Source organism: Mercurialis annua, linkage group LG5 (genome assembly GCF_937616625.2).
Source record: "Mercurialis annua linkage group LG5, ddMerAnnu1.2, whole genome shotgun sequence".
NCBI lineage: Eukaryota > Viridiplantae > Streptophyta > Magnoliopsida > Malpighiales > Euphorbiaceae > Mercurialis > Mercurialis annua.
In genome coordinates, this window is record NC_065574.1 from 54,247,089 (window position 1) to 54,271,539 (window position 24,451).

Consider the following 24,451-nt stretch of genomic DNA (forward strand, 5'->3'; position numbering starts at 1 on the left):
CAAAACGGCCCTATATTTTAGGAGATAACAATGTATATATGTTTAATTTGTACTTTTATGAATTTTTTTTTAATCAAATCTCAATATTTATAATTTAAAATTATTAGAGTTACGCAAAAATTAACAGACAATGTTGATTGGTTCATTTTAAAAGTATTCTTATTTGGGTAAAAGTCTACCTTCCAAATCTCTCATCCAATGATTATTTCTAGCAAAACTTCCTATATATTAAATCTTTGGTTTAGTATTTTGTAGATTTTAATTTTGTATAAAATAAAATATTATTTTTCTGTGTATTTTGTTCAATGGCTATACATATTATATACTCTATAATTTAAAATAATTATTTTTACTTGAATATTTATTTCTTTATTATTAGAAAAATGTTTATTTAAATTACAGATCAGGCATCCAAGTTTAGAGGGTTAGTTCCTAAAACAATTAATTTAAATTTGAGAAGAATTTGGATATGGTAGAAATTCTTTACATAAAGGAAATTAGTTATAAAGACAAGAGTGGACTTCTGGTGATTAGAATTGTTTTGTTTAGGAAATTTCATTGACCACTATATTATAAACTTATTAATTTGTTTCTATTTGTTAATTTTTAATCTAGTTTTAGTAATATCGAGGTATTTTTTAAATCCGAAAGTGTAATTTCAAATCTTTCCTTCTATTATTAATTAAAATAAATTTAATTGAAGTGTTTTATTTGTAGATAGAGAAATAATGGCCAATATTTTATTCATAGAAATTCAGCAACAATGCATAGAGAATTTAGTGATGAATATATATATCCTCTCTTACTGGCTATGCATAAAAGAATCGGATTCAATGATGAGAAATTGATGACTACATTTATTAATAAAAGAATCTACTCCTTATTAGGATGTTAATATTAGTCATTTAATTTTTTATTGAAAAAATTAGGAGGTTGAGTAATCTTTTATCCAATAAGTAACGGCCCCTTTCTCTAAATGTATTTAAATATTATGAAAATTTAAATGATTTTTTATGAATAAAATTTAAATGATTATTATGAAAGTTGAGGTGTGTAAGCAATTAAACTTCTAAATTTCAAGGTTTAAACATGCATTCAGCCTAGACAAAATGATAGTACTTGAATTACATCAGAAAATGGAGTAATTATTGGACTAATGGTACTCGAATTCTTTCAAGTTTGTCAATATAGTGTCTAGAATATTTTTATCACTAAATCAATTTTTAAACTTTACAAATATCAATATGTTGTTTCGAATTTACCTCACATGAATATTGCCCATATAAAATTGAGTTCTAAAATATCTTGTTTGATTTTACTGTACAAAAATTGAGTTTCAATACGTGTTACCTTAATGCTAATTTTGCAAAACTATAGTCTGAAATTCATTTATATAGACTCAATTTTGCAAGCTTAATAAATCTAACTAGCTAATTCGGGACTCGAGTTTTGTGCAATTGCATTTTTTATGAGGTTAAATAAATCATGCACCATACTAATATAATTTTTAGAATTTTAATAACTGATTTGGCCAAAAAAATAAATCCATACACTAAACTAGCAAATTTTAAAGTAAAAATACACTTTGACTACAAGACACATAAAATATGAACATGTTAAGTGTATAATTATATGGGCCAAACGCATATTTGGATCCCTGCACTTGTCGTCTTTTTTAATTTGGGTCCCTGCACTCAAAAATATCCATAGTAAATCCCTGCACTATCAAAAATATCTATTTCAAGTCCCTATCGCTAAGCGAGTAAACGGAACGTAGATGACGTTAAAAACTAACCGATACAATTCATTATTTTTTAAATTGAGTCCCTACACTAAAAAATATCCAAATTGCGTACCCGCACTATAATTGTTTTGGAAATTGAGTCCCTACACTAAAAAATATTCAAATTGGGTCCTTATATCATCAAATAATATTAATAATTTTTTATTTAATATTTAGCATTTTTAATATTAAAATTGTCTCCGACTATTAACACTTTTTTAAAAATATAATTTAAAATCTTAATTATTTTAAATTTATTAACTAATTAAAATAAAAGTGTTTTTTTATGTTTTTATTTATTTAATGTGTATATTAAAAATTATATTTTAATTTAATTTAATTAATGAAATAATAATCTAATTAAGTTTTGAATAATAAAATTTTTTAATTAAAATTTATAGTGTAGGGACTCAATTAGCAAATAATTATAGTGTAAGGATCCAATTGGCAAAATTGTATAGTATACATATCACCAGTCTCAAAGAAAAGCGTTTGGGGCTCACTCTCTAACAGAATAAGATGGAGGGACCTACTATGGTCATTTTTGATAGTGCAGGGATTTACTATGGATGTTTTTGGGTGCAGGGACCCAAATTAGAAAAGACGACAAGTGCAGGGACCCAAATATGCATTTGGCCAATTATATGTCTATGTATTAAATTTAAATATAATTAATAGTTGGCACTAATATAGAGTGAAATACTAAAATGTATATATATATATATATATATATATATATATATAATAATTTAAATAAAATTATTATACTTATCATAAGTAATACTTTTAAAAGAAAAAAATAAATAAGGGTTAATATCATAAAAATTCACCAATTTTATACGTTTTTTTATTTTAATCACGCAGTTTAAATATTTTCATTTTCATGCACGAGCTACTATTTATTTTTCAAATTCATGCACGATGCTGAAGTGTCACGACTCCATTGGTGTAATTTGTTGAGGTGGAGATCATTTTACACCAATAAATGAGTGCCACCTCAGTATCATACATGAATTTGAGAAAAAATGATAGTTCGTGCATGGAAATAAGAAAATTTAAATTGCATGATTAAAATGAAAAAACATATAAAATTCGTGATTTTTTTGACGTTAACCCAAAAAATAAACACTTAAACTCGTTTACCCTTATCAGAGAAAGAATTGGATCTGATTTTGGTAAATAATGGTTATTAACTTATTATATTACTTTTATAAAAAAAAATTATTATAGTGCTTAAAGAACTGACCTAGAAGCTTAGGCATGGGGCACAATTTGGATGATAGATTGTATGAATTTGCAACTAATTAACAAAGTCGTACGAATGTAAAGGTGGGCATAATTGGACCACTAATTCCAAATCACATATTCTGAATTTGAAAGAATAATTAAATTATGATTTAATTAAGCTTAATGCAATTATTTAAGCTAATATTTTTATCACGTAAGATAATTTTCCGATACAATTTTGACCATTTTATTAGATTTATTTAAAAAATAAATTTAAACAGTTTGATGCATCAATTTTGCATATTGAAAGAGATTTAGTCAGAATATATAAAATTTACTTATTATATGAATTTACTTGATTGGTACATTTAGATAAAAAAAATTACAACTTTGATTGAATTAGAGTTAGATAAATATTATTTTAATTTATAAAATTAACTTATTAGACTATTTGATATTTTAGAAAAGATAAATTCAAAATTATAGTTGAAAAAATCATTTTACCTTTTCATTATTCGTGATTTATCCATAAATTATATAGTTTTCACAAGATTTAAGTGGCAATTTGCCCCCTTAACTTGTAAGCAATGAGCCAACCAAAAAAAATATTAACATATAAATTAAATTTGTGGGCAAATTAGTCACGAACTTAATATTTGTGGGCAATTAACTCTATTTGGGCTAATTAATTTACAAGTTGTGGGGGCAAATTGCCAATTTAGGGAACAATTAGTTTATAAGTTGAGGGGGTAAATTGCTAAAACGGAATTAATTGTCCATAATCAATAAATTCATGACTAATTTACCCATAAAATTAATTTATGTGTTAATTTTCTATTGCTTACAAATTGAAAGGGCGAATTGCCACTTAAGTCGTTTTCACAAGTGAGATTCCAAAGCTAATTTCACTAGGTAGCAATTTCGATCCGAAATTAATTATTAGTGAAAAATAATATCTTTTTCCATTTCATTTAGAAAATTCTTTGGATTTTTTTTGTTCCACTTAAAAAGTTATACCATACATTTAGCATAATGATATATCTAATTTTATATCTAATTTTATATCTAATTTCGTAACATAATTAAAAAGGATAAAATAAAAAGGAAATGAATATATTTTAGGAATATTTACATATAAAATCATGACTTTTGCGCTAAATTTCAAAAATAACATAACCTTTGAAACGTGTCAATTATAGACACCGCCTTTCATTTGTTTCAAAAAAAACATCGGCGATTTTCAGTGGCATTTTTGCTGACGTGGCATGACACGTGGCAGACCCATCGGCTGTCCAAGTCAGCAAAATTTCACCAAAAAATGTGCCCATGATGAAATTGAAAAAAAATGAAAGGTAGTGTCTATAATTGACACGTTTTAAAGGTAATGTTATTTTTAAAACTTGGTGCAAAGGTCATGATTTTATATGTAATTAACCCTATATTCTATGGCTTCTTTTTATGGTATAGGATATATGAGGTATTCTAAATAGGTCTCAACTGTGAGACAACCTTTAAATCTTTCACATCCAAAATAATTTCATTCGAGCAGAATAGATCTCTGTGAGACGACCTTTATATAAGTACGGTTTGAACTCGCGATCTCACTAAAATTAGAAGAGCACTTTGTCAATTTATCCACGCCTTGAAAATTATATTTTTTTAATATGTGCACAACGTTTCTAAATGGAACGGAGTGAGTTATAACACTTATTTATTTATTTATTAATGATAATTAAAAATTATTTGATTAGATTAGTAATTATTATAATAATGACCATGAGGTGACCTGAATTGATTCCATCTATGAAACGGCACCTTTAAACTTTTAACATTTACAGTACACTAATCTCATTCGAGCCGGGTAGATCGCTTGCGGGAAATAAAGTTCTGACCTTAAATTTTAAATGGCTGCATATATGAGTACAGTTCGAATCCACGACCTCACTTAAATAAAAAGAGCGCCTTATCAACTCATCTGCGTTTTGGAGTTAATTTAAAGAGTAATGTAATTAAGATTAAGGTGGAATATGTAACTTTAAAAGTCGTATAAAATGAAAATCTGATAATATCCAAAATTCATTTTTGACTAAAAGATTAGATAGAGTGGGCAACGTAGCATATCAAATTGGCCACTACACAGGAGAATATAAGATTGAGCACACATACCAAATCATTGAAGTTTGTTTCAACTTCATTGCCAACTTATATTGTTCTGTCTCTCTGTCTCTTTGTTCAACAGAATCTTCTTTTTTAGGGTGATGACTCTGTCTATGCCTTGAAGTAACAATTTTGCATGAGAGTGATTGCCAACAATCATTTTCAAATCTCTCAAATTTTAGATGTGGTGGCAACTTCCACTTTGTTTTTTTGATTCAATCAGTTTGCAAAAGGGAAAAGGATTATTTTATTTGTTGCCCATCCGGTTTTCAGAGTTTCATCTTGAGTAACTCAGATCCGACCCGCGTTTGACATGGTGGACGAGTTTGCCAGCATAAATTTTCTGCATTCGCAAAACTCAAATCTGAAACCTTGTTTAAGTGATAACAATCCACTTACCACTTGAACCAACTTCTGTTGCTGGATTTTAAGATTTGAATCAAGAATCAAGTCAGTATTTAATGTCTGGAAAAGTTTAAATGTGCCTTTAATGTCTTAGAAAGTAAACAATCAGACTCCCCAATCTTAATAACTAGGCCTTTGACATCTTATTATGAGTCAGAATCAGATTATGGTTGTTCACTTTTTAAAACGTTAGGGACATTATTTAAATTTTTTCGGAAGTTAAGGGCTCACTTGATTTTATAGACAAATTTCAAAGGACCCTTTTCTTTTACAAAATTATGGCTATGTCTCCCCATACTTCCCAAGATTAACACTAATTTTCTATAGGTGGCCTTCAATTAATCTTCTTTTTTTAGGGTGATGACTGATTTGACTGTTTTAGTGGAATGAAACTATGTCTCGTATTTGTTTGATGTTTGTTGACTTACTGTGTGCAAGATATAGACCAACTTTCACTATCTGTATATCCTCCACTTAGTGATTTATTACCCTATTTTACAAGGCAATTTAGTTTCAAGTTTCAATCCTTACCTAAAACTATTGTTTTTTTATTAGATTATGGTCTAAAACTGAACCTATTGCATGCCTTTAGACTCAAGATTTTAGACCTAAGAGAAGATCCATTAAAATTGATATTAAAACAAATGGAAGCTCCTAAAACCACAAAAATATTGCAGCCAATTAGATGACATTTTGTGGCAAAACTTTTGTACAAAACAAAAAAGCACAGCCATTTTCAAATATTTAATGGAATATCTACATTATGTGAATAAATAAATAAATTAATAAAAGTAAACCCGTGAATAATAATAATAATAATAATAATAATAATAATAAAAAAGAATGGAACATCTCGAGAAGAATCAGTAAGTTACAGTTTCATGTAATATAAGCAGTTGTCAACTGGCAGCATGTGACACAAAACTCCAATATCCTCCATTTCTATTGTAGGCTGCATATAACCCTAAATTGCTACTACACTAAATCTCCTTCATGGTCTATACTTTATAGTGAATGGGTGAGCTAGGATTGCCGTATTAGGAGGACTATTGGAGGGGCTAAGGCCCCTCATGACCCCCGGTTCGGGTTAATGTCTATAGTTGTGTTACTTGAAAATTTATCGAATAATATACAATTGAAACTTCATTAATCAATGTTCGATTATTTAATAATTTTTTTTATTGTATTTTTGGTTGGTCCTGACTCGGGAATAATGTGCCAAATTAATAATTTGCTAAAATTATAAGATAATAATATATTTTAATTACTTATATAAACTCATGTAAAGTATAAATTAATAGTTTCTTATATGTTACATAATATATGAATGATTAACGGAGACTTCTTGTTTGTGTTAGCATTATTTTATCTTATATAAAAAATATCTTTTAATTTCATCAAATAGTACATCGAACGATATATAAAATACGCTGAACAATAAAATATGGGAGTTTGAAGAATGCTTTATAATTTGAGTACTTTATTTTTAAATTACTTGATTATAAATTTATGGGTTAATTACATATAAAATCACCACGTTTACACTAATTTTCAAAAATAACACGACCTTTAAAACGTGTCAATTCAGGGCATCACCTTTTATTTCTTTTCAAAAACAACATGGGCACGTTTTTTAATAAAATTTTGCTGACTTGGACACCCAATGGGAGCGCCACGTATCATGCCACGTCAGCAAAAACGCCACTAAATATGTGCCCGTGTTATTTTTGAAAAGAAATGAAAGGTGGTGCCCTAAATTGCCACGTTTTAAAGGTCGTGTTATTTTTGCAATTTCGTGTAAAGGTGGTGATTTTATATGTAATTAACCCTAAATTTATCTATAAATTAATAAAACATTAATAAAAATATAAATTAATAGTAATTATTAATTTATCAATTAATTAATATCCCGCTTAATTAATAAATTTTGATGGTCCTAAGGAAATTTATTCAAAGAACTTCAACTATATTTTACTAGTATTTTATTTTTAAAATATTTAAAAAGTTTAAATTTTTATATTTATAATCTGTACAAAAAAAATATTTTTTTCTACTTTTTTTCATACGACATAATTCTAGAATTGTTGTTATGATGACATGTTTAGAGGTCCTATTTTTTGAAGTACTCACAACTCACAAAAGTCGTAACCATCTTGTGTTAAACTCGCATTCCAATCAAATTTACAAGTCTAAAGGAGTTTACTAATGACAAAATCAAAAAATAAATTAAAATCAATTTTAAAATTTTTAATCGAGTCTAAGCTACTCTAGTTTAGTTTCAAGTCCAATTTAAATATTACATAAAAAGACTCATAATACATACATAAAAAGTATAATTTATCTATTTTATTATGCTATTTTTTACACCTCTAAATTTTTACTATTACATATCATTATATCAACTTTATTGGTTTTATAATTTATAGTGAAACATATTAAATTAATTTTTTTTATCAATTTCGAACTTAAAAATTTAAACCATCAAACTCGAACTTGTATATCGCTTTCGAGCATGAGTTGGGCATAACTCGGCCTCAACTCTAGTCAAACGATTACCAGGCACAACTTATCAATTATTACCAGTAGAGTTTCAGCAAAATGAAACAAAAGTGTCAACTATAATCCGAAATTATCTGCTCCACTAAAATTGTAATTTTGAAGAATGACAGAAGTTTTTCTCATCATGTACATCTCCGGATACCGTAAAAAATGAAACCATATGCCTAAAAGAAGCTGTAGGAACAAGGTTCTATATGCACACAAAAAAAGGTACATTTGCAATTTAGCCACAACGTACCAACCTCTAGCTCCTTATTAGGATGTTAAGATCTCAGAATTCTGGATTAGAGCAATGCTAAAGACCAGCCAGACTGAACTCGGACTTATAACGATGACGAATCCGCTAGGTCCTTCAAGAGTGTGACAACATCATCTGGAGTCGCAAGGAGATACCGAGCATTTGATCGTTTTCGTGAAACAGCACAGGAGAAATAGTTCTCTCCCTTGAGATCAAGTACAGAAGAACCCTCGTGCATCGAAATTCTCTCTCGGACAATAGGTCGCCAAGCAGCATTAACGAAACTGCTATTCTCGAGAGTCGGCAAGGAGCGCTGTTTTCTAAGGTGAGCCTTGGAACGGGTTTTGCTGCAGGGAATTTTTGGCACTGGAGAAACAAAATGGTCTGGTGATCTGGATCGTGCTATAGTAGGTAATTCAGCAGGAAGCTCTGGCTCGAAAAATGTGTAGATATCTTCATCCTGAAGCAATGAATTCAGAAAAATAAAATATAACTTGCACCATTTTATTATAAGTCATTCCGTGTAACTACTTTGTTCTAGGAACTCAGCGCAGAACACAAAACACAAACCGGCTTAAGAACCATATCCTTCACGACTACTAATAAAGGCAGACATATCGATCCAAAATTATATTCTATCAAGATATACACCATGTTCATTGCTCGTTTAGTGGCTAGCCTGCCCTATTGCATAAGATCATTAAATCACTTAGAATCTATTATATCAGAGGTTAGCCTGAGAGCACATTAAAGGAAAAATTCCTACTGACAGAGAATATTTTATTCCATTAACAATTGGATATTAGTTTTGAGTATAAAAAAAACATTAAGTATGCTGTTATGCACACAAAGGATGAAAATCCTTTCAATATCAATCAATAGGAAAGATCACGGCAGTGTTTAAATATGATGGTTTAGCATTCAATAACTTCAGCTCAAAACACTCGTCAAGAGAAAAGAAAAATACCTTTGTCAGAAAGTGGCCAACACAGAGCACATAATCAATGGGTGCCTTCATGCCTTGGTTATGAACGATTTCTCCTAAAATACGATCGATTGCTGCACCCTGAAACGAATGAAATATAACGTGAGAAACACAAGAAGGTGATTCTGGTGAATCACAACGCATCCATGTGTCTCTCATAGGTAACCATGTCAGACATACCTTTGTAACACCAACTGCTCGAACCTCAACAGAACGACCACCTTGAACAACATCAACAGCTGCATTTGAGATCGGACCTGTCCAGAGATGCTGCAACATGTCCCTAGCTTGTATCCTTCCAAAATCAACATCTGAAATTGTCATGTTATGGAAAAAAAATCAAATAAATGAATGAAGAAAAATAATAAACAGGCCGTCCCTTTTTTTTGTTAAGAAGATATGCAAATGGAGATGTATATGCATGAACATTAGCATAGGTACATGCCAAGAACTTATAAATACACATATGTATGAGTCTGTTTACACACACATTCATTTATGCCTGCACATTAGAAGTTCAACCGAAGATCAATTCAAATCCAAGACTGCTTTTAAAACTTGAAAAGTTGAGTCAAAAATCAAGTGAAAAAGAATTGGAAGAGATAATAAGTACCTGCATACTTGTAATTCCATACAAGAGAAGTTTCACGAAGCTCAAAATGAGAACGAGGTGTTCTTTCTGTAAAATACTCGAAAACATGCTGAAATCATGAATTAGGATAAGAAGTTTAGGGTCTTGAGGACCTCAAGGGGAAGAGACTAACGTCTTCAGTGATAATATGAAAATGCATACCTTAACACTGTCGACCCAATCCATATTGAGGTTTTCTGGCATTGTTGTCATCCACTCTCCAGTTGTAAGACGTAGAAACATCCCATTTTCTGCTGCCAACCACATGTTGTACTCCCCAAAGTTCTGAATAAGAAACCGTTAGTCTGACAGCACAACATCCAAAGGGCAACGTGGATAACATGAGAAAGGAAAGTACTTCATCCAGAATGGTTCTATCACTTCCACTGAGGACAACAATAGTTGTCTTTTTGTCAGCACAGAGTTTCTTAAATGGTTCTTTTAACTCCGGGTGCAATCTAGGCTCCAGTTCTCTAATTTGACCACCCCTTCTACCTAAAGCATCCACTGGTTCGGTTAAAGTTGCATTGAACCCCTGCAATAAGATGGAGAGTGATGAAGATGACTCTATGAAAATATCCAACAAGTTCAAATGCAAACCATATCCATATATTGTCAGAATAGAGAACTACTTCATAAGCTTGTAAAGAGCTTTCTTAGTCAAATAGCAATGAAACACTTCGGGAATTTCAGAAGATACTGAAATAATCAGTAAGCTTGGCTTTCTCAATTAAGAGTGAAGCATCTAGTAAAGAATGCCATCGGGAATTAAACTAATGCTGTATAGATTGATAAACATGATTTTTAACCCTTTCTAGACAAATATCACCTTCTGCCTGGCCTTCGCTTTTCCTTTGTCGTTTAATTTTTTTAATCAGTTAAGATCAAATTGGATCCAAATGCAAAAGAGAATGTGCAGAAATCATGCAGTAGTACATAGCAGAAATCATGCAATAATACAAAATACATATATCTATTCTCATAAGCATGTGTAACTTCATAGCAGTATTATCCTAAACAGACTTTTTAGGAGAAAGTGAAATGAAAAATGAAAATCAGAAACTCAATTTACTAGATAATGGTACTAAAGTAATATGGCCAATTACCAATGAGCTATAGCTCAAATGTAGCTCCTGGTTCCATTCTTCCCACAAGTGCTTCCCGCTCCCCAATAATTAAAAAAAAAGAGTAATATGGCCAATTCATGTTTCATTTGTTTTTTTAAGAGGTGAAAACAAACATACCAGAATAAGCAAACGATTGTTGGATTCCAAATATCGTTCAATTGCGACTTGGACTGGAAGCAAGGGTAGAACTTGTCTTGTCCTTAATTGAGCTTCCACAATGGTATCATTGAGCTCACTGCATAGGGTGAGTTTTGCAATTAGAAAAAAAACAGAGTAAAGATATAAGATTCTGCACAACTGAACTAGCAATAATGAATAAGACAACTGGAGACCAATATATAATAAATTATGAATGGTAACGCAACTTCTAAACATCAATGGCACTTTCTATAGATTTATAGCATGTGCGATACAGTCACTGAAGAAAAATTTCCCTTTCTTTCTCAGAAACAGAAATCTAGGTTTAAACCGTCGGAGACGGAAATGTCAGGAACCAGATATGTTGAATACCTTACAAATGTTGCAGCCCACTCTTGGGATGTGTGAGTTGTCACATGCCTGAAGTTATGGTTATGTCTTTTTTCTCTTTCATCTGCTGGCATATTCAAAGCATAACCAATTGAAGCAGCAACTTCACTGATATTCCATGGGTTCACCAATAGAGCACCAGCACCAAGAGATTGTGCTGCTCCTGCAAACTGAAAGTTGGAGATAAATAAATGTAAAATCAAAGAAATCTCAACCATAAACTTTGCTTCAATGAAAATCAAAATGGTGAACCCAATAAGCATCTCTTCCATTCCTTTTTATGATCATTTTGCAATGGCGCCCAAAGCATTACGTGGGAATTTTTAACACATGCCAGGAATCTGTTTAACTGCCTATATTTGTCATGTTGAGTTAACTGTACAATTTAACTAGCATGACTTTCTGATTTTACATTTAACAGAAAGATTTTGGCTTCGAAATCTCTTCTTCCATCAAATACAAAATTTTCCATGAAACTAGTGATTCAGCAGACCCTATAAAAAGAAATCTTGAGAGTAAGATTCCAGATCATCTACTGTTAGTATCTAAACATCCTTCAGTTTTAACTTTTTAACTTTCTTCTGCACAAGGATCAAAGTGAGACGTGTTATCTCAGAAGTCAAGCTGCAGCTTTAGATAGAGATACTTTTAAATATGTTTTACTTAGCAGGAAGTACAAAGTGTTAGATTCCATCTTAAAACCAATTGGTTTTAAGATGGAATCTAACATGGTATCAGAGCCTTGTCCATTCACACAATTTGAGTTTGGCCCGGCCCACGTGAGATTTACGTGAGGGGGGACTTTGTTGCTCGGCCCGTACACGCTATGCGTGAGGGGGAGTGTTAAAGTGGGAAATCCCACATTGGTTGTGTGTGTGAGCGGACATGTGTTTATATATTGGTTGGGCACCTCCACTTAATACCAATTGGTTTTAAGATGGAATCTAACACAAAGTATACAGTACGAGAACAACACATCCAGAATTTACCCTACAACATGCTTCAGATTCCAGTTCTTTTGAAACAACACAAACTCAAGGAATGGAAAAATATTAAATACCTCACTTAGTATGAGGACCCCTTTCTTGAAAGCTTGGCAGGCAACAAACTCATAGCTGACAAGATTCATTCCATCCCTTAAAGACGTAACAAGTGCCACATCTAGATACAAAATATTAAAAAATGATCAGTGAAGTTGAATGTTGAAAATGAAATATAGAAAGAAAATGCATATAGCCGAAAGCAATAATTTAAATATAAGAAGTGAATATTGTTGAGTATCATTGTACAAGCTTTATGCTGAAAAGCCTTCCTAACAATCATATAAATATGATCCTATTAAGTGAGAATTTTTTAGACAAAATCTGAAGAAGAACATGCTAGCTAGATCATCTTATTACAAAAATAGTATGCAGAATTCCTTCTAGAATTTTAGCTGTTCATCCGTCATGTTTTGAGGATGCCAAAGAAAAAGGTCAATAAGAATGACAATAACCGGGTCAATTATTATTCCATAGGGACAAGATCATGAACTTTAAACAAAAGAATACCAGTTACAGCATATAGCGCGCATAATGCATGAAAGTCAAGAGATCGATCCTGTAATGAAAAGCAAACGCATTAGGCTTCTTCACATAACAAGTCAGAAACAGATAAGAGAATATGTTAATTAATTGTAAGAAAATGTGTTTACTGATTTGAAATTAGATGGTATACAGGGCCACCGTCAATTTTACCTAATTGCAATTTCTAGCCTCCAACGGATAGCTAATTATTAATTTTATCATCTATACACAGATGAAATGGGAAATAAGGTGTCTCAAAAGTATCTTTTTTCTGGGAACATGGTTAACAAAAAATTATTATGTTCTCACAAGTTTGCTTGTGTCATTTCCCACAGGGTTCAAAAAGAGGCACCCAGCTCAGCTGGAGATACCTAGCCTGATCTGAGATGATTAAGATGAGAAATTCTTCTTATTGTGTTATCTGTATTTTTAACTTGACAGCATCTGAGTTATCAAATAAATACAAGTTTCAATAGAGGAGAGGAAGATAATTTCAGAAAGGAGATTCAAAAATTGATTTCTGGTTTTAAGGAAAGTCAAGATTCATTCTTCTAGTCCTTTCATTCTCTCCAGGAATGTAATGCATTTCACATTTCCTATAAATTATGGTTAGAAGTTATAGACCTCTGGTTCCTTGCATCATGTAAATCTAGTGAGGAGAGCGTAATTAGTGACATGAAGCAAACCAGGTGATGTATTGGAACGGCAGTAAGAGTTCCAAATCTCCCATTTATTCGACCAACAATCTCATGAACCTGGCTCGTGAGTTTCTGATCTGCAAATGCAAAATTTAAGTCAACATAACCAAGTTCTAGTTCAACACAATAGGAATCAAGAGAAAAAAAGTAGAACGTGGATAACTTCTTTGCTAAAATAAGTAACAAATTGCAGGATAACAATTATTTCCAACTTGAGATCTACAGCATTTTTAGCATTTCAATTTGAGAAAGCCAATTAAATATATTATAGAAACGGATTATGTTTTAAGTATTCACATTAGAAGCTTCGTTTTATACATGCCTGCCTAGTTTTGTTTCTATTTTTCTTTTTCCTCTGTAGTTTTTCTTTGTTCATTTTTCATCTCGACGCTAGACTGTTCTGTCATGATTTCAAATCACCGACACAAATATCCAAAGGGAGGTGAAAAGTCTGCTGAATTATCTAGAGGTAATTATCACAACAAACACAATTAGACGTGTGATTATTAAAAACTTATTTTGTTAGGAGTTTTAGTGTAACGCTCTTATAGAACTCAACATGTAACTGCTATACTTTAGTTATTTAATTTTTCTTCATAACAGTGGATTGACAAACTATCTTCTTTGGGCAGGAACTACATTGGCTAACGGTATTCCAAATCTAAAATTTGAAAAGCAGTTTATAGTTTTAAAACTATTCCCAATTTCATATGTAAATATAGGAGAAAGCACTTCTATGAAATAAATTTACAATGAAAAGACAGAAAGTGATATAGATGAAAATGTAAACATACATTCTGGAACATCTGTTCTCGTTGGCACAGCTATTTGCAGCAATACTACTTTATCACGCCACTCCGGGTTTTGCTCAAGGAACTCTTCGAATGCCAAAATCTTCTGCGGAATTCCTTTGATCATATCAAGACGATCGACGCCTAACATTACCTGCTCATAGTAAAAAATTAATCAACAATAATCAAAGAGTACAACCATGTAAAATTCTTGAAGCCTATTAAGGAAGATAGCACAAATCTGAAATACATGAAACTAGCATGAGTTCACAAGAATCGGCAACTCAATTGTTCATGCTTTAACAGCCAACAACTAGAAATTTGTTTGGATGATCAAATTGTAAAGAATCAACTAGAAGGACATGAGAATAACTAACAACTGTATAAAGATAGTAGAACAGTTAGCAATAAGCACCATTTTAGAAATATTAGCTCAGATGAACTTAACTCAACTGAGCCTTAATCCCAAATTAATTGAGATAGGTTATATGGATTCTTATGAACAAAGAATATAGTCTTCTCTATGTGAAACTTAAACACAATAGTTAAGGGAAAAGAGAGAAATCTTTTGAGTCTTAGTCACTTATCAGAATTTCAAGAATAAATCTAGTTTACTATCATATGCAATTGATTTAAAGAACACTTTGCAAGAAAAAGCAAGTCATAGAAAAAATTGATCAGAACTAAATGTTCCTTCTTGAAAGAAGATATCCGGTATAGCTATTGTGAAAGAAGAAAAACCTAACCTTCCTGCCTGCAAATCTTTCCTTCAATTCTTTCATGTGTTCCTGAACCTGAGGGAGTTCAAGTGCTCGAATGAACCGCTCGGAGTCTATCCCAATAGGAAACTGTAGTTTCAAGCTCCCAAAAAGAAAATGTTGGCATCATGAGGAAGAATCAGGGTAGTGAAATACACTGATACATAAGGCTGAGAAGATCCATTCACTTCTAAATAATAAAGCAGCATGTTTGCAGGTGCATAGATAAAGAAAGAACAAGTGATCAGCTAAAGTACCGCAGCCACACGAGTCAGTTTTCCTTGATCCTCTACTCCTTCAGGTGTACCCTCAAGTCCAAGGATACGGGTACATGCACTTACAAAATGCCTTGCATAATCATATGTGTGGAATCTGGAAATAGAAGAATCCAGCCATTAGCAATCAGTGATATGCAAATGAAGCTCCTCCACAATATCAAGAATGTCATCAGAACGATATATGGTAATTGTGTTTGTACCATACCACAAATAGAATCATGTGGTTTGCTCATGAGCAGGCCAAAACAGGTGACAAAATATTCTTATTTATTAAGTTTAAACTTCCTACCAAACTATGGCAACCAAAATAGACCTTATTCCATCGCCTAAATTAATTTTTCTTCCAAGAATTCATATTATTTTGGCCAAGGCAAATAGTATAAAAGCCAAATCCATACATTTAATCACAGGGTAATAGATAACGCATGCACAATATGATTTAAAAATCTGGACATCAGATTGCATGCCAGTGTATGTCTAACGATGGGCATTGGACCTTTAAAACTATATGAACACATCCAGAAAAATTCACACAACATCCAATGAAGTATAGATGGCTTTCACAATTTAAACTCTTTATTGCAGAAGACAAAAAGAACATCCATCTGAAGTCAATCTTTACATATATTTTTATGCAAACCAGTAATGAAGGAATCAATAGAAGGTGAAGATGGGTTGCAAGAATTAAGGCCATTAACAGGAACAAATCTTAGCCTGTGTTTAATTACAAAAATTTAACAAACATGATTTTCTACAAAAACGTCTGATGTCAAGCTTCTAGAGGATTTTTTTTTAAAGCATAGAATTTCTATCCTAACATATGAAGCCAGATAGGACATAGGACAGTGGCAACATGCAGTTCAAAATCTTTGCTGAAATATCAATAACTTACCCAACTAGATCAGCAGCAAGAACGGATCTCAGCAACTCTGAGCGGGATGGCAACATCCTATGTATTTCAGAGGAAGGAAAAGGTGTGTGGAGAAACCAACCAACTTTCATGTTATTATTATGTTCTTTGAGACATTTGGGAAGAAACATTAGGTGGTAATCATGACACCATACAACATCTCCCTCTTCGTAATGCTCGTTTACAACATCAGCAAACATTTGGTTTGCCTTCTTATATGCATCAAACTGAGACTGAAAACTACGGGTTGTTGCAAGGCGATCTTCTTGGGGAAGTCCAAGATAATGAAAAAGAGGCCACAATATGTTGTTACAGTAGCCATTATAATACTGATGAACAATATCTTCATCAAGAAAAACCGGGATGCACCTCTGCAATAAATGAGCAAAATTAGGAAGTTAGCATTGAGTACATAATATGAAGAGGAAAGCAGAGGGGATAGAAAATTGGATATCATATACGAAGCTTCAAGAATTTCAAGCAAAGACTGTTTCGACCTTTTCAGCCAGAGCTTTTGTTAGTGCTCTTTGTCCAATTTCATCAGGCACATTTACTCCAGCCCAACCAATCCATCTGGCATCAAACTCTTTCACACCTTAAAGAACACAATAGGTATCAAATTGTAAACACTTCAAAACATAATTACGAAAAAGAATGGAAAACAAAGGCTGCGGGCATTGTATAATCCGCTTGAAGCAATTATCAAAAAACAGATTAAATAGTCATAAAACAGGACATATAACAAAGTAACTATATAACTCACCCAGAAGTGCACTGACTAGCCCCCCTACACTTATTTCAAGCTGCCACGAATCCTCGCCCCGCCTCACTGCAGAGACCGGCAACCTATTGGCGACCACCAGTAACCGTTGTTTAGGAGGTCCCTCTGGCCATTCACTTCCATCAACCCCTTCCAGCAGAGTTTCTTCATGAAGCAGACCAATATTTTCTGCCTCAAGCTCCGCGTCAACAGTACCTTCACCGAAATCATCGTTGGAGTTCAGAATCCTGTTGATTTTACGAAGCTCCCTATTCCGCAAAAGCCTTTCCAATCTAGTTCTAGGCGTAACTGGAGCACAATTGTTCCCAGCCATATGATTGTTCAACATGAAGCCCTGCACATCACAACAAATCACATCAACACAAATCATAACTTTCACTACAACCAACTGCTTACTGCACAAATTAGTACAAAAAAAAATAAAAAAATTATACACACAGCTTAACATTTCACAGTGTTTCAAGTCCTGGCAACAACATGCAGATATTCAAATAGCAAATTATATTTATCAACCAGTCACACTGACACTTCATTCGATCAACATGTCCTGTTTGGGACGTTTCGGACACGAAACTTCATTTTTAACATAGAAAACTTTAAAATAACACTGTTTCGCCGTGTTCGTTCGTGCTACCTAGTTTATCAAATACAAAAATTCAAATTCTGAATTTAACATAATCATTCAAATTAAATTTCCTAACGAACTATTTTCAATCATCGGACTAACAATCTAACAAACCGCATGAAAAACAAACAGTAATTTAATGCAACAGTAACCTAGTTTATATAATCAATCACACGAACATGAGAAAATTAAACAATAAATTACGATCAGATACAACGAACAACAAATAAATAATGTTATACATTGGAATAAAAAACAAAATCAAAATCAAAATCAAAACCTGAAAATCGGGTTGAAATGCAGATCTTTTGAAGAGTGTAACGGTAGAGCATAAAAATAAAAATAAGAGAAGCGTGTTGCTTAGGCGTGCATAAGGAGACGAGAAAGCAAAGCTGGCTAACCGATATTTTAGGAAAGTGAGAGCCAACCAGCTAGCCACTCACGCAGATGATAAAAATCTGAATTTATATGTATGGAGCCAGAGTTTAAATTTTTTTAAACTTTTTTTTATGTATTTATCCAGACATTAAATTTTATTTTAAAAGTTGGAGGATTTGTGTTTATATATGGAATTTTTAGAGATGATATGTGTGTGTGTGAAGAAAATATTGGCCATGCAAATGGTGACATTTCTTGTGTTAACTTTTTTGTTTTGGTTTGGTATTTTATTGTTTTTATGGGAACTTTAATTTTATTATACCCATCCACTTTAGATTTTTATTTTTTTTACTTGGTAATTTATTTAGTTTTATTGAGAACAAATTACTGTTGCACACTCATATTTATTCTAATTTACACTCGCATTTCACTTATTTAGTTTCAAACAATGTGATTTTTTAATTTTAATAATATAGATAATTAAAGTCAAATATATAAAATGTAAATTGTTGAAAACTAAATAAAAAATCAAAGTATTGAAAATTAGATAAAACTATACTACATTATATTACTAATTTTAACGGCAATTATGAAATTCTAACATACTAATATTTTAATTACTTAAATTATTGAATTAAGGAGTTATATAGTTTAATTTAAAAAAAATATAAATGTGAACTATGTAAATATTAGTGGTGTGAAAATAATGTATTTATTAAATTTATGTAATTTAATTATTAGCTCAATTGTTTTAATTAATTTACAATTTTGGTCAATTAGATTTTTACAATATTATTTTTAAAGTGCATATATATTCGAGATGATAAAAGGGTCCAGCAGCATCCAATTCTTGTTAGTGTTATGTTTTGGCAATTTTGGAATTTAGCATTTATTCCTTTAGCATATTACTGTCATATGGCATATTTCATGTAATCATTTACCAACGTTATTTATCTGCATTTTGAATTCTAACCTAGCTCTTCTGTCTTTCTACAGCAGTATTTTTTTTAAGTTTTTAAATAAAACTTTGTTTTAGATATCTAACTTTTAATATCTTATAAATTAATTATTTTTAATAAATAGCTCCTTCTAAATAAATCTTTTGCCAATTTAGTTTAATTTGAATTAATATTTATTAATATTTTCTACAAATATCTAGAATTTAAAGTAAAATTAATTTTATTTTTTTATTAGATTCTTTAGTTTACCATGATTTATATATTATTTGAATTGTAGTAGTATTATTTTTCTGAAATATTTTTCAAACTTACTGAATTTGATTTACTGATTATGACTAATTTTAATTAAATTAGAGTTTATCAAATTAATCGAATAAACCAAAATATATCACATTATCTCCGTTTTAGGTAAACAAAACAAATTACAGTTAGTATTTTGTTTTGATTGGTTTTTTCACGATGCTGAAACTTTTTCTCACTCCTGGGCACCAATACACGTTTCAGCCGTTAGTATAAAAGCAACCATAAAGTCTATTTTCTTTACAAGAAAGTTTCATAATTATATTTTGGCATTGTAGTTACTAGTTAGAAAGCAAGATGGGCAATGCAATACATGCTTTTTAAAAAATAAAGCAATGATTTTCTCAAAAAAATAAAAAAAATAAAGCAATGAGTAGAGACGGAATTAATTTTTGTGAAATGAAAAAACGTAATCAATTCATCCATGAATATGTGTGTTAATTATTCAATTTCAACATTTAAACTACTAATTTTAAAATATAAAAAAATTATATATTACTTATTTATCAGTTATATTATATATTTTTATATATAAAAATATATATTAATTTTACTTTACATGTGATGCATGTAATTAATAATGTGTCTAGTAATATGTTCCTTAATATATAATTTACTTATAATAATTAATATAGAAAAATAAAATGAATAATTTCTATAAATTGTGTATAATCTTTTTTAAGTAGATAGATAATTAAAAATTATTAATTTAAAAAATTGATTATTAACAATTATTTAAATAAATATACATTCTTACTCATTTCATATTAATTTAATATATAAAATACATAAGAACAATTATGTAAATGAGTTTCTAATCTCTTATTTAATTAATAAATAAATTCTTATAAAAAATGAATTTAATTAATTAACAATTAAACAAATTCAAAGTAAATTTATTTATTTATTGTCTATCCTTATTATTAAATTATACACATAGTATATATATAGTGAAGATCATGGGAGTACATATTTAAAAATTATATATTGTAAATTTTAAATTAATATTTCATTTCAATCGATGTGATATTCTTTTATTTTACAGTTTTAAAAAGTATGTACTTAGAATAAATATATAAAATATATCAGTATGATGTTAAATAAAAATATCATATTATACATTGCATTTCTTATAAAAACGAAAACGAATTAGATTCTTAGTGTAGAAAAATAAAGAATTGAAAAGTTTTCACGAGTTCAACGTGCGAAAAGGAGAGGCCCCAATATCTAGGAGTCATCAATCATCTTCATCAGCTTTTCATTTTATTTTATTGATAATTATGGTACTAAACACGTACGAGTGTACCACATCGGCATGTACAAAGATACTGCACTAACACTAAATTATATTTTAAGCACTTTCATTTTTGTTTCACATTTTTTTTTATCAAAGGTAGATATATTGAAGAAAAAGATTAAATTTTTTATTTGGGTGGTTTTATATAATAGAGCTTTCACTCTCGACTTTTTAGCTAGACGTGCTATTGTCCATTTTAATAACTCTTTGTGCTCTTTTTGTAATGTAGTGAAAATGCAAGAGCATATATTCATTTGCTATGGGTTTTATAGTAATGTTTAGTGTAGTATGCTTCAAAGATTGGATGAAGTCTAGATCCATCCATATTCTTTTGTTAATTTCATGATTCAGTGACAGAATATTATTTCAAGGAAGCCTTAATGGAAAATTTGGCAGATTTTATTATTCGGGAGACTTGGGAGTGCAGGAACTCTACAGCCTTTCAGGATGTAACTTCATCTAAGGATGTGGTGGTCTTCAACTGTTTTACTAGGGCGGTATGGTTTTATAAAATTTATAATAGGAGTTTTTGTTATTCGGGAATGAATTTCTTAAGAAATCGTTGTTGTATTTTATTTTCGGATCATTGATTTTGTGCTAATTGCTTTGAACTTACCACTTAGCATAAGAGCATCTCCATTGCATGTTGCATTTTTATGCTATTTTTTGCATAAAATAAGATAAAATGCTACATATAGCACATATTATTGAAATTCACTCCATTGCAAAATGCTAAATTAAATGCCAAATTTATAATTTTGTAAGTGATTATCATTATTGATGGCAAATCTGTAAATAATTTACGTATAATAAAATTTGGCATATGCTAAACTTTCTAATAAAGTTGGCACAAAATTTAGCATATGCTAAATGTAGCACATGAAATATAAGTGAAATGGAGATATATTTTTTTATACTAAATGCTAAATTATAGCATTGTGTGGTAATTTGACACTATAGTGGAGATGCTCTAAGTCTTTACAAGTGTGCCACTTCTTATACGAAAGCTTTGTGTAGCGGTTTTTGACATTTCTTGTGGCTTAATTCATACATATTTATTCATAAAAAAAAATTCTTAACTATTTACACTACTAAAAAACTGTATTTTACCGACGGATTTTAGCGATTTTTTACCGACGGATTTAGCGACGGATTTCAAATCCGTCGCTAAATTGTCATTTAAATTGGCGGGAGTGTTCCCGCCAACTTTAGCGACGGAAAATCCGTCGCTAAAGTTGGCGGGAACACTCCCGCCAATTATTTTTGATGTATTTAGCAACGGATTTCACATCCGTCGCAAAATCCGTTTTTAGCGACGGATTTAAATCCGTCGCTAATTACCGACGGATTTAAATCCGTCGCTAATTACCGACGGATTTAAATCCGTCACTAATTTAAACAAAATAAAAAAAATCGTAAAAAAATATTAAATTAAATAAATTTTTTATCAAAAAAATATTTAGAAAAATAATTATTAAAGAAAAAATAATTATTATTTTTTTAATTATATATAATATTATTTAAATATAACATAAATATATATATTGAAAATATTGTTATTTATTTATTCATTAATAATTATTTAAAATAACTATTAATTATAAAAAATAATTATCTTAAAATGTGGGAGGAAGTATTTGTCATTTTTTAGTTACATTTAAATATAAATATACATTTATATATAATAAGAAGCTGAACTGGTTCAGGTGGAGATACGCGCGGGAGAACTTCAAAGTTAAAGAGCAATGAGTGGGAGCAGTGGGAAGGATGGGTGACCTACTGGGAAGTTTGTAAAAATTGCGAGTGGGTGATGGAGGCAATGGATGGGTAAACGAGGGCGAAGGTCGAAGGGTGGGGGACGGAGGGTGACGGGTGTGTGACCGATTAAATAATAATAATTTATTTTACGATTTAATTTTTTTTTATTTTTTTAGTAATTAGCGACGGATTTAAATCCGTCGCTAAAATCCGTCGGTAATTAGCGACGGATTTAAATCCGTCGGACGGGTGTGTGACCGATTAAATAATAATAATTTATTTTACGATTTAATTTTTTTATTTTTTAGTAATTAGCGACGGATTTAAATCCGTCGCTAAAATCCGTCGGTAATTAGCGACGGATTTAAATCCGTCGCTAAAATCCGTTGGCAATTTTTGAAAAATCCGTCGCCAAATTTTTTGGTCCGTCGCCAAAAATTTAGCGACGAGGATTTTGCCGACGAATTTCATGCTTTTAGCGACGGAAAAATCCGTCGCTAAAAGCAAGCATTTTAGTAGTGTTAGTTTGTACTAAAAAACGCCGTCGTTTTAATTGCATGAAACGACAACATTTTATTTCAAAAGAATTTCATGTGTACAAAATAAATAGTTAACGGAACGCTCAAATGTAAACAATTTGTAAAGGACTAAGTAAAGTAAAAATTAATAGTAAAAAATCTTCATGATGGGTTTAGCCTAGTATTAATACGTTATTTTGTATAGTTTCTTTTTAATCAAAGATAGACCTACTGTAATTGTTAGCGGAATTAGCGGGAGTTAGTTATTAGTGTGAGACATTTTTTAATCAGGCAACACTGTCTGAGAGAATTGGGGGTCGAACCCCGAACCTCATACACCATCCTAAGATCTTGGCCACTGTGCCAAAATTTCATTGTACTAATACAATGACAAAGACAAAATATAATAACTATTACACTATGATTGGTTGTTCTATTGTACCACTTAAACTTAGGTACAACTGGTTTTCATAATCGTCGGATAATGATTAATTTTCTCTGTTGATTATATGGCCGGCTATATGTAGTCAGCTGGTAACATACTTAAATCACAGTCACAATTATCTTTCTGTTCCAGGAATAAATTCTGCCACTAATAAGAACAACTACTTCCCTTTTTTCTTCTCCACTTCCGTCTCCTCCACGCCTCCCCCAACCACCATCACCACTACAACTGTTACCTCCTTCATTCCAATGCATTCCTGGTGGGAATCAATCTCTAAAGCACGCTCCCCTATCCTCCTCCTCTCTTCTTTCCTCCGATGAGATCCTTACTCTTCCTTCTCTTTTTCTTCACTAACAGACTCCGATCTATCTCATTCCTCTCTTCCATCGATGCTTACAATCTTCATTTTTTAGATCTCTTAAATCCTGGTTATAACACACTCTATCAATTGCTTTATCAAAAGTTATAGCCCTGAGTTAATTATGCACCCTATTAGGAAGAGTCTTATAACATTGGGTACTTTTCTTTTTTTGTTGTCTTTAATGTATGTTCTACATAGGGGAGGGGCAAAAGGCACATATTGGAAAAGGTTATAGCCGAGGTTGATAAATGGTTGGATAGATTTGCTTGTCTTGTTGATTACAAAACCTTGTGCCCAAGTATAACGTTGAATTTTGTTGAAATAAAAATTATTTTAGGGGAGAGGACGAAAGCACATATTGGAAAATGTTGTGGCCGTTGATAAACTAT

The 24,451-nt window shown here is 31.1% G+C and overlaps 1 protein-coding gene across 5 annotated transcripts; it reads right to left on the reverse strand.

The window, feature by feature from the left end:
• Positions 1-8,191: 8,191 nt before the first annotated feature.
• Positions 8,192-18,534, reverse strand: LOC126681261 (alpha,alpha-trehalose-phosphate synthase [UDP-forming] 1-like). 5 transcript variants are annotated; one of them, XM_050376762.2, is made up of 19 exons: positions 18,327-18,532; positions 17,404-17,755; positions 17,138-17,226; positions 16,623-17,011; positions 15,710-15,824; positions 15,441-15,542; positions 14,698-14,848; positions 13,892-13,980; positions 13,191-13,239; positions 12,701-12,801; positions 11,623-11,810; positions 11,230-11,347; positions 10,344-10,520; positions 10,148-10,270; positions 9,968-10,055; positions 9,845-9,856; positions 9,535-9,665; positions 9,337-9,435; positions 8,192-8,829 (listed from the first exon to the last, which is right to left on the reverse strand). In XM_050376762.2, exons 2-19 carry the CDS (start codon positions 17,747-17,749, stop codon positions 8,455-8,457), a joined length of 2,742 nt encoding a protein of 913 aa, XP_050232719.1. In that variant the 5' UTR covers positions 17,750-17,755; positions 18,327-18,532; the 3' UTR covers positions 8,192-8,454. The 5 variants fall into 5 exon arrangements, 3 of the variants coding, with proteins under 3 accessions (XP_050232719.1, XP_050232718.1, XP_050232720.1); XM_050376761.2 differs by having other exon boundaries at positions 17,138-17,235; positions 18,327-18,531; XM_050376763.2 differs by lacking the exon at positions 9,845-9,856 and having other exon boundaries at positions 17,138-17,235; positions 18,327-18,529.
• Between the last annotated feature and the right edge of the window lie 5,917 nt (positions 18,535-24,451).

Excerpts from the sequence above, each read along its gene's own strand:
- LOC126681261 (XM_050376761.2), bottom strand. The coding sequence starts at position 17,749 with ATGTTGAACAATCATATGGCTGGGAACAATTGTGCTCCAGTTACGCCT. Across the intron at positions 12,802-13,190 it reads CGCGCTATATGCTGTAACTG|ATGTGGCACTTGTTACGTCT; the intron begins GTATTCTTTTGT and ends TTTTGTATCTAG. Across the intron at positions 10,271-10,343 it reads ATAGAACCATTCTGGATGAA|AACTTTGGGGAGTACAACAT; the intron begins GTACTTTCCTTT and ends TTTCTTATTCAG.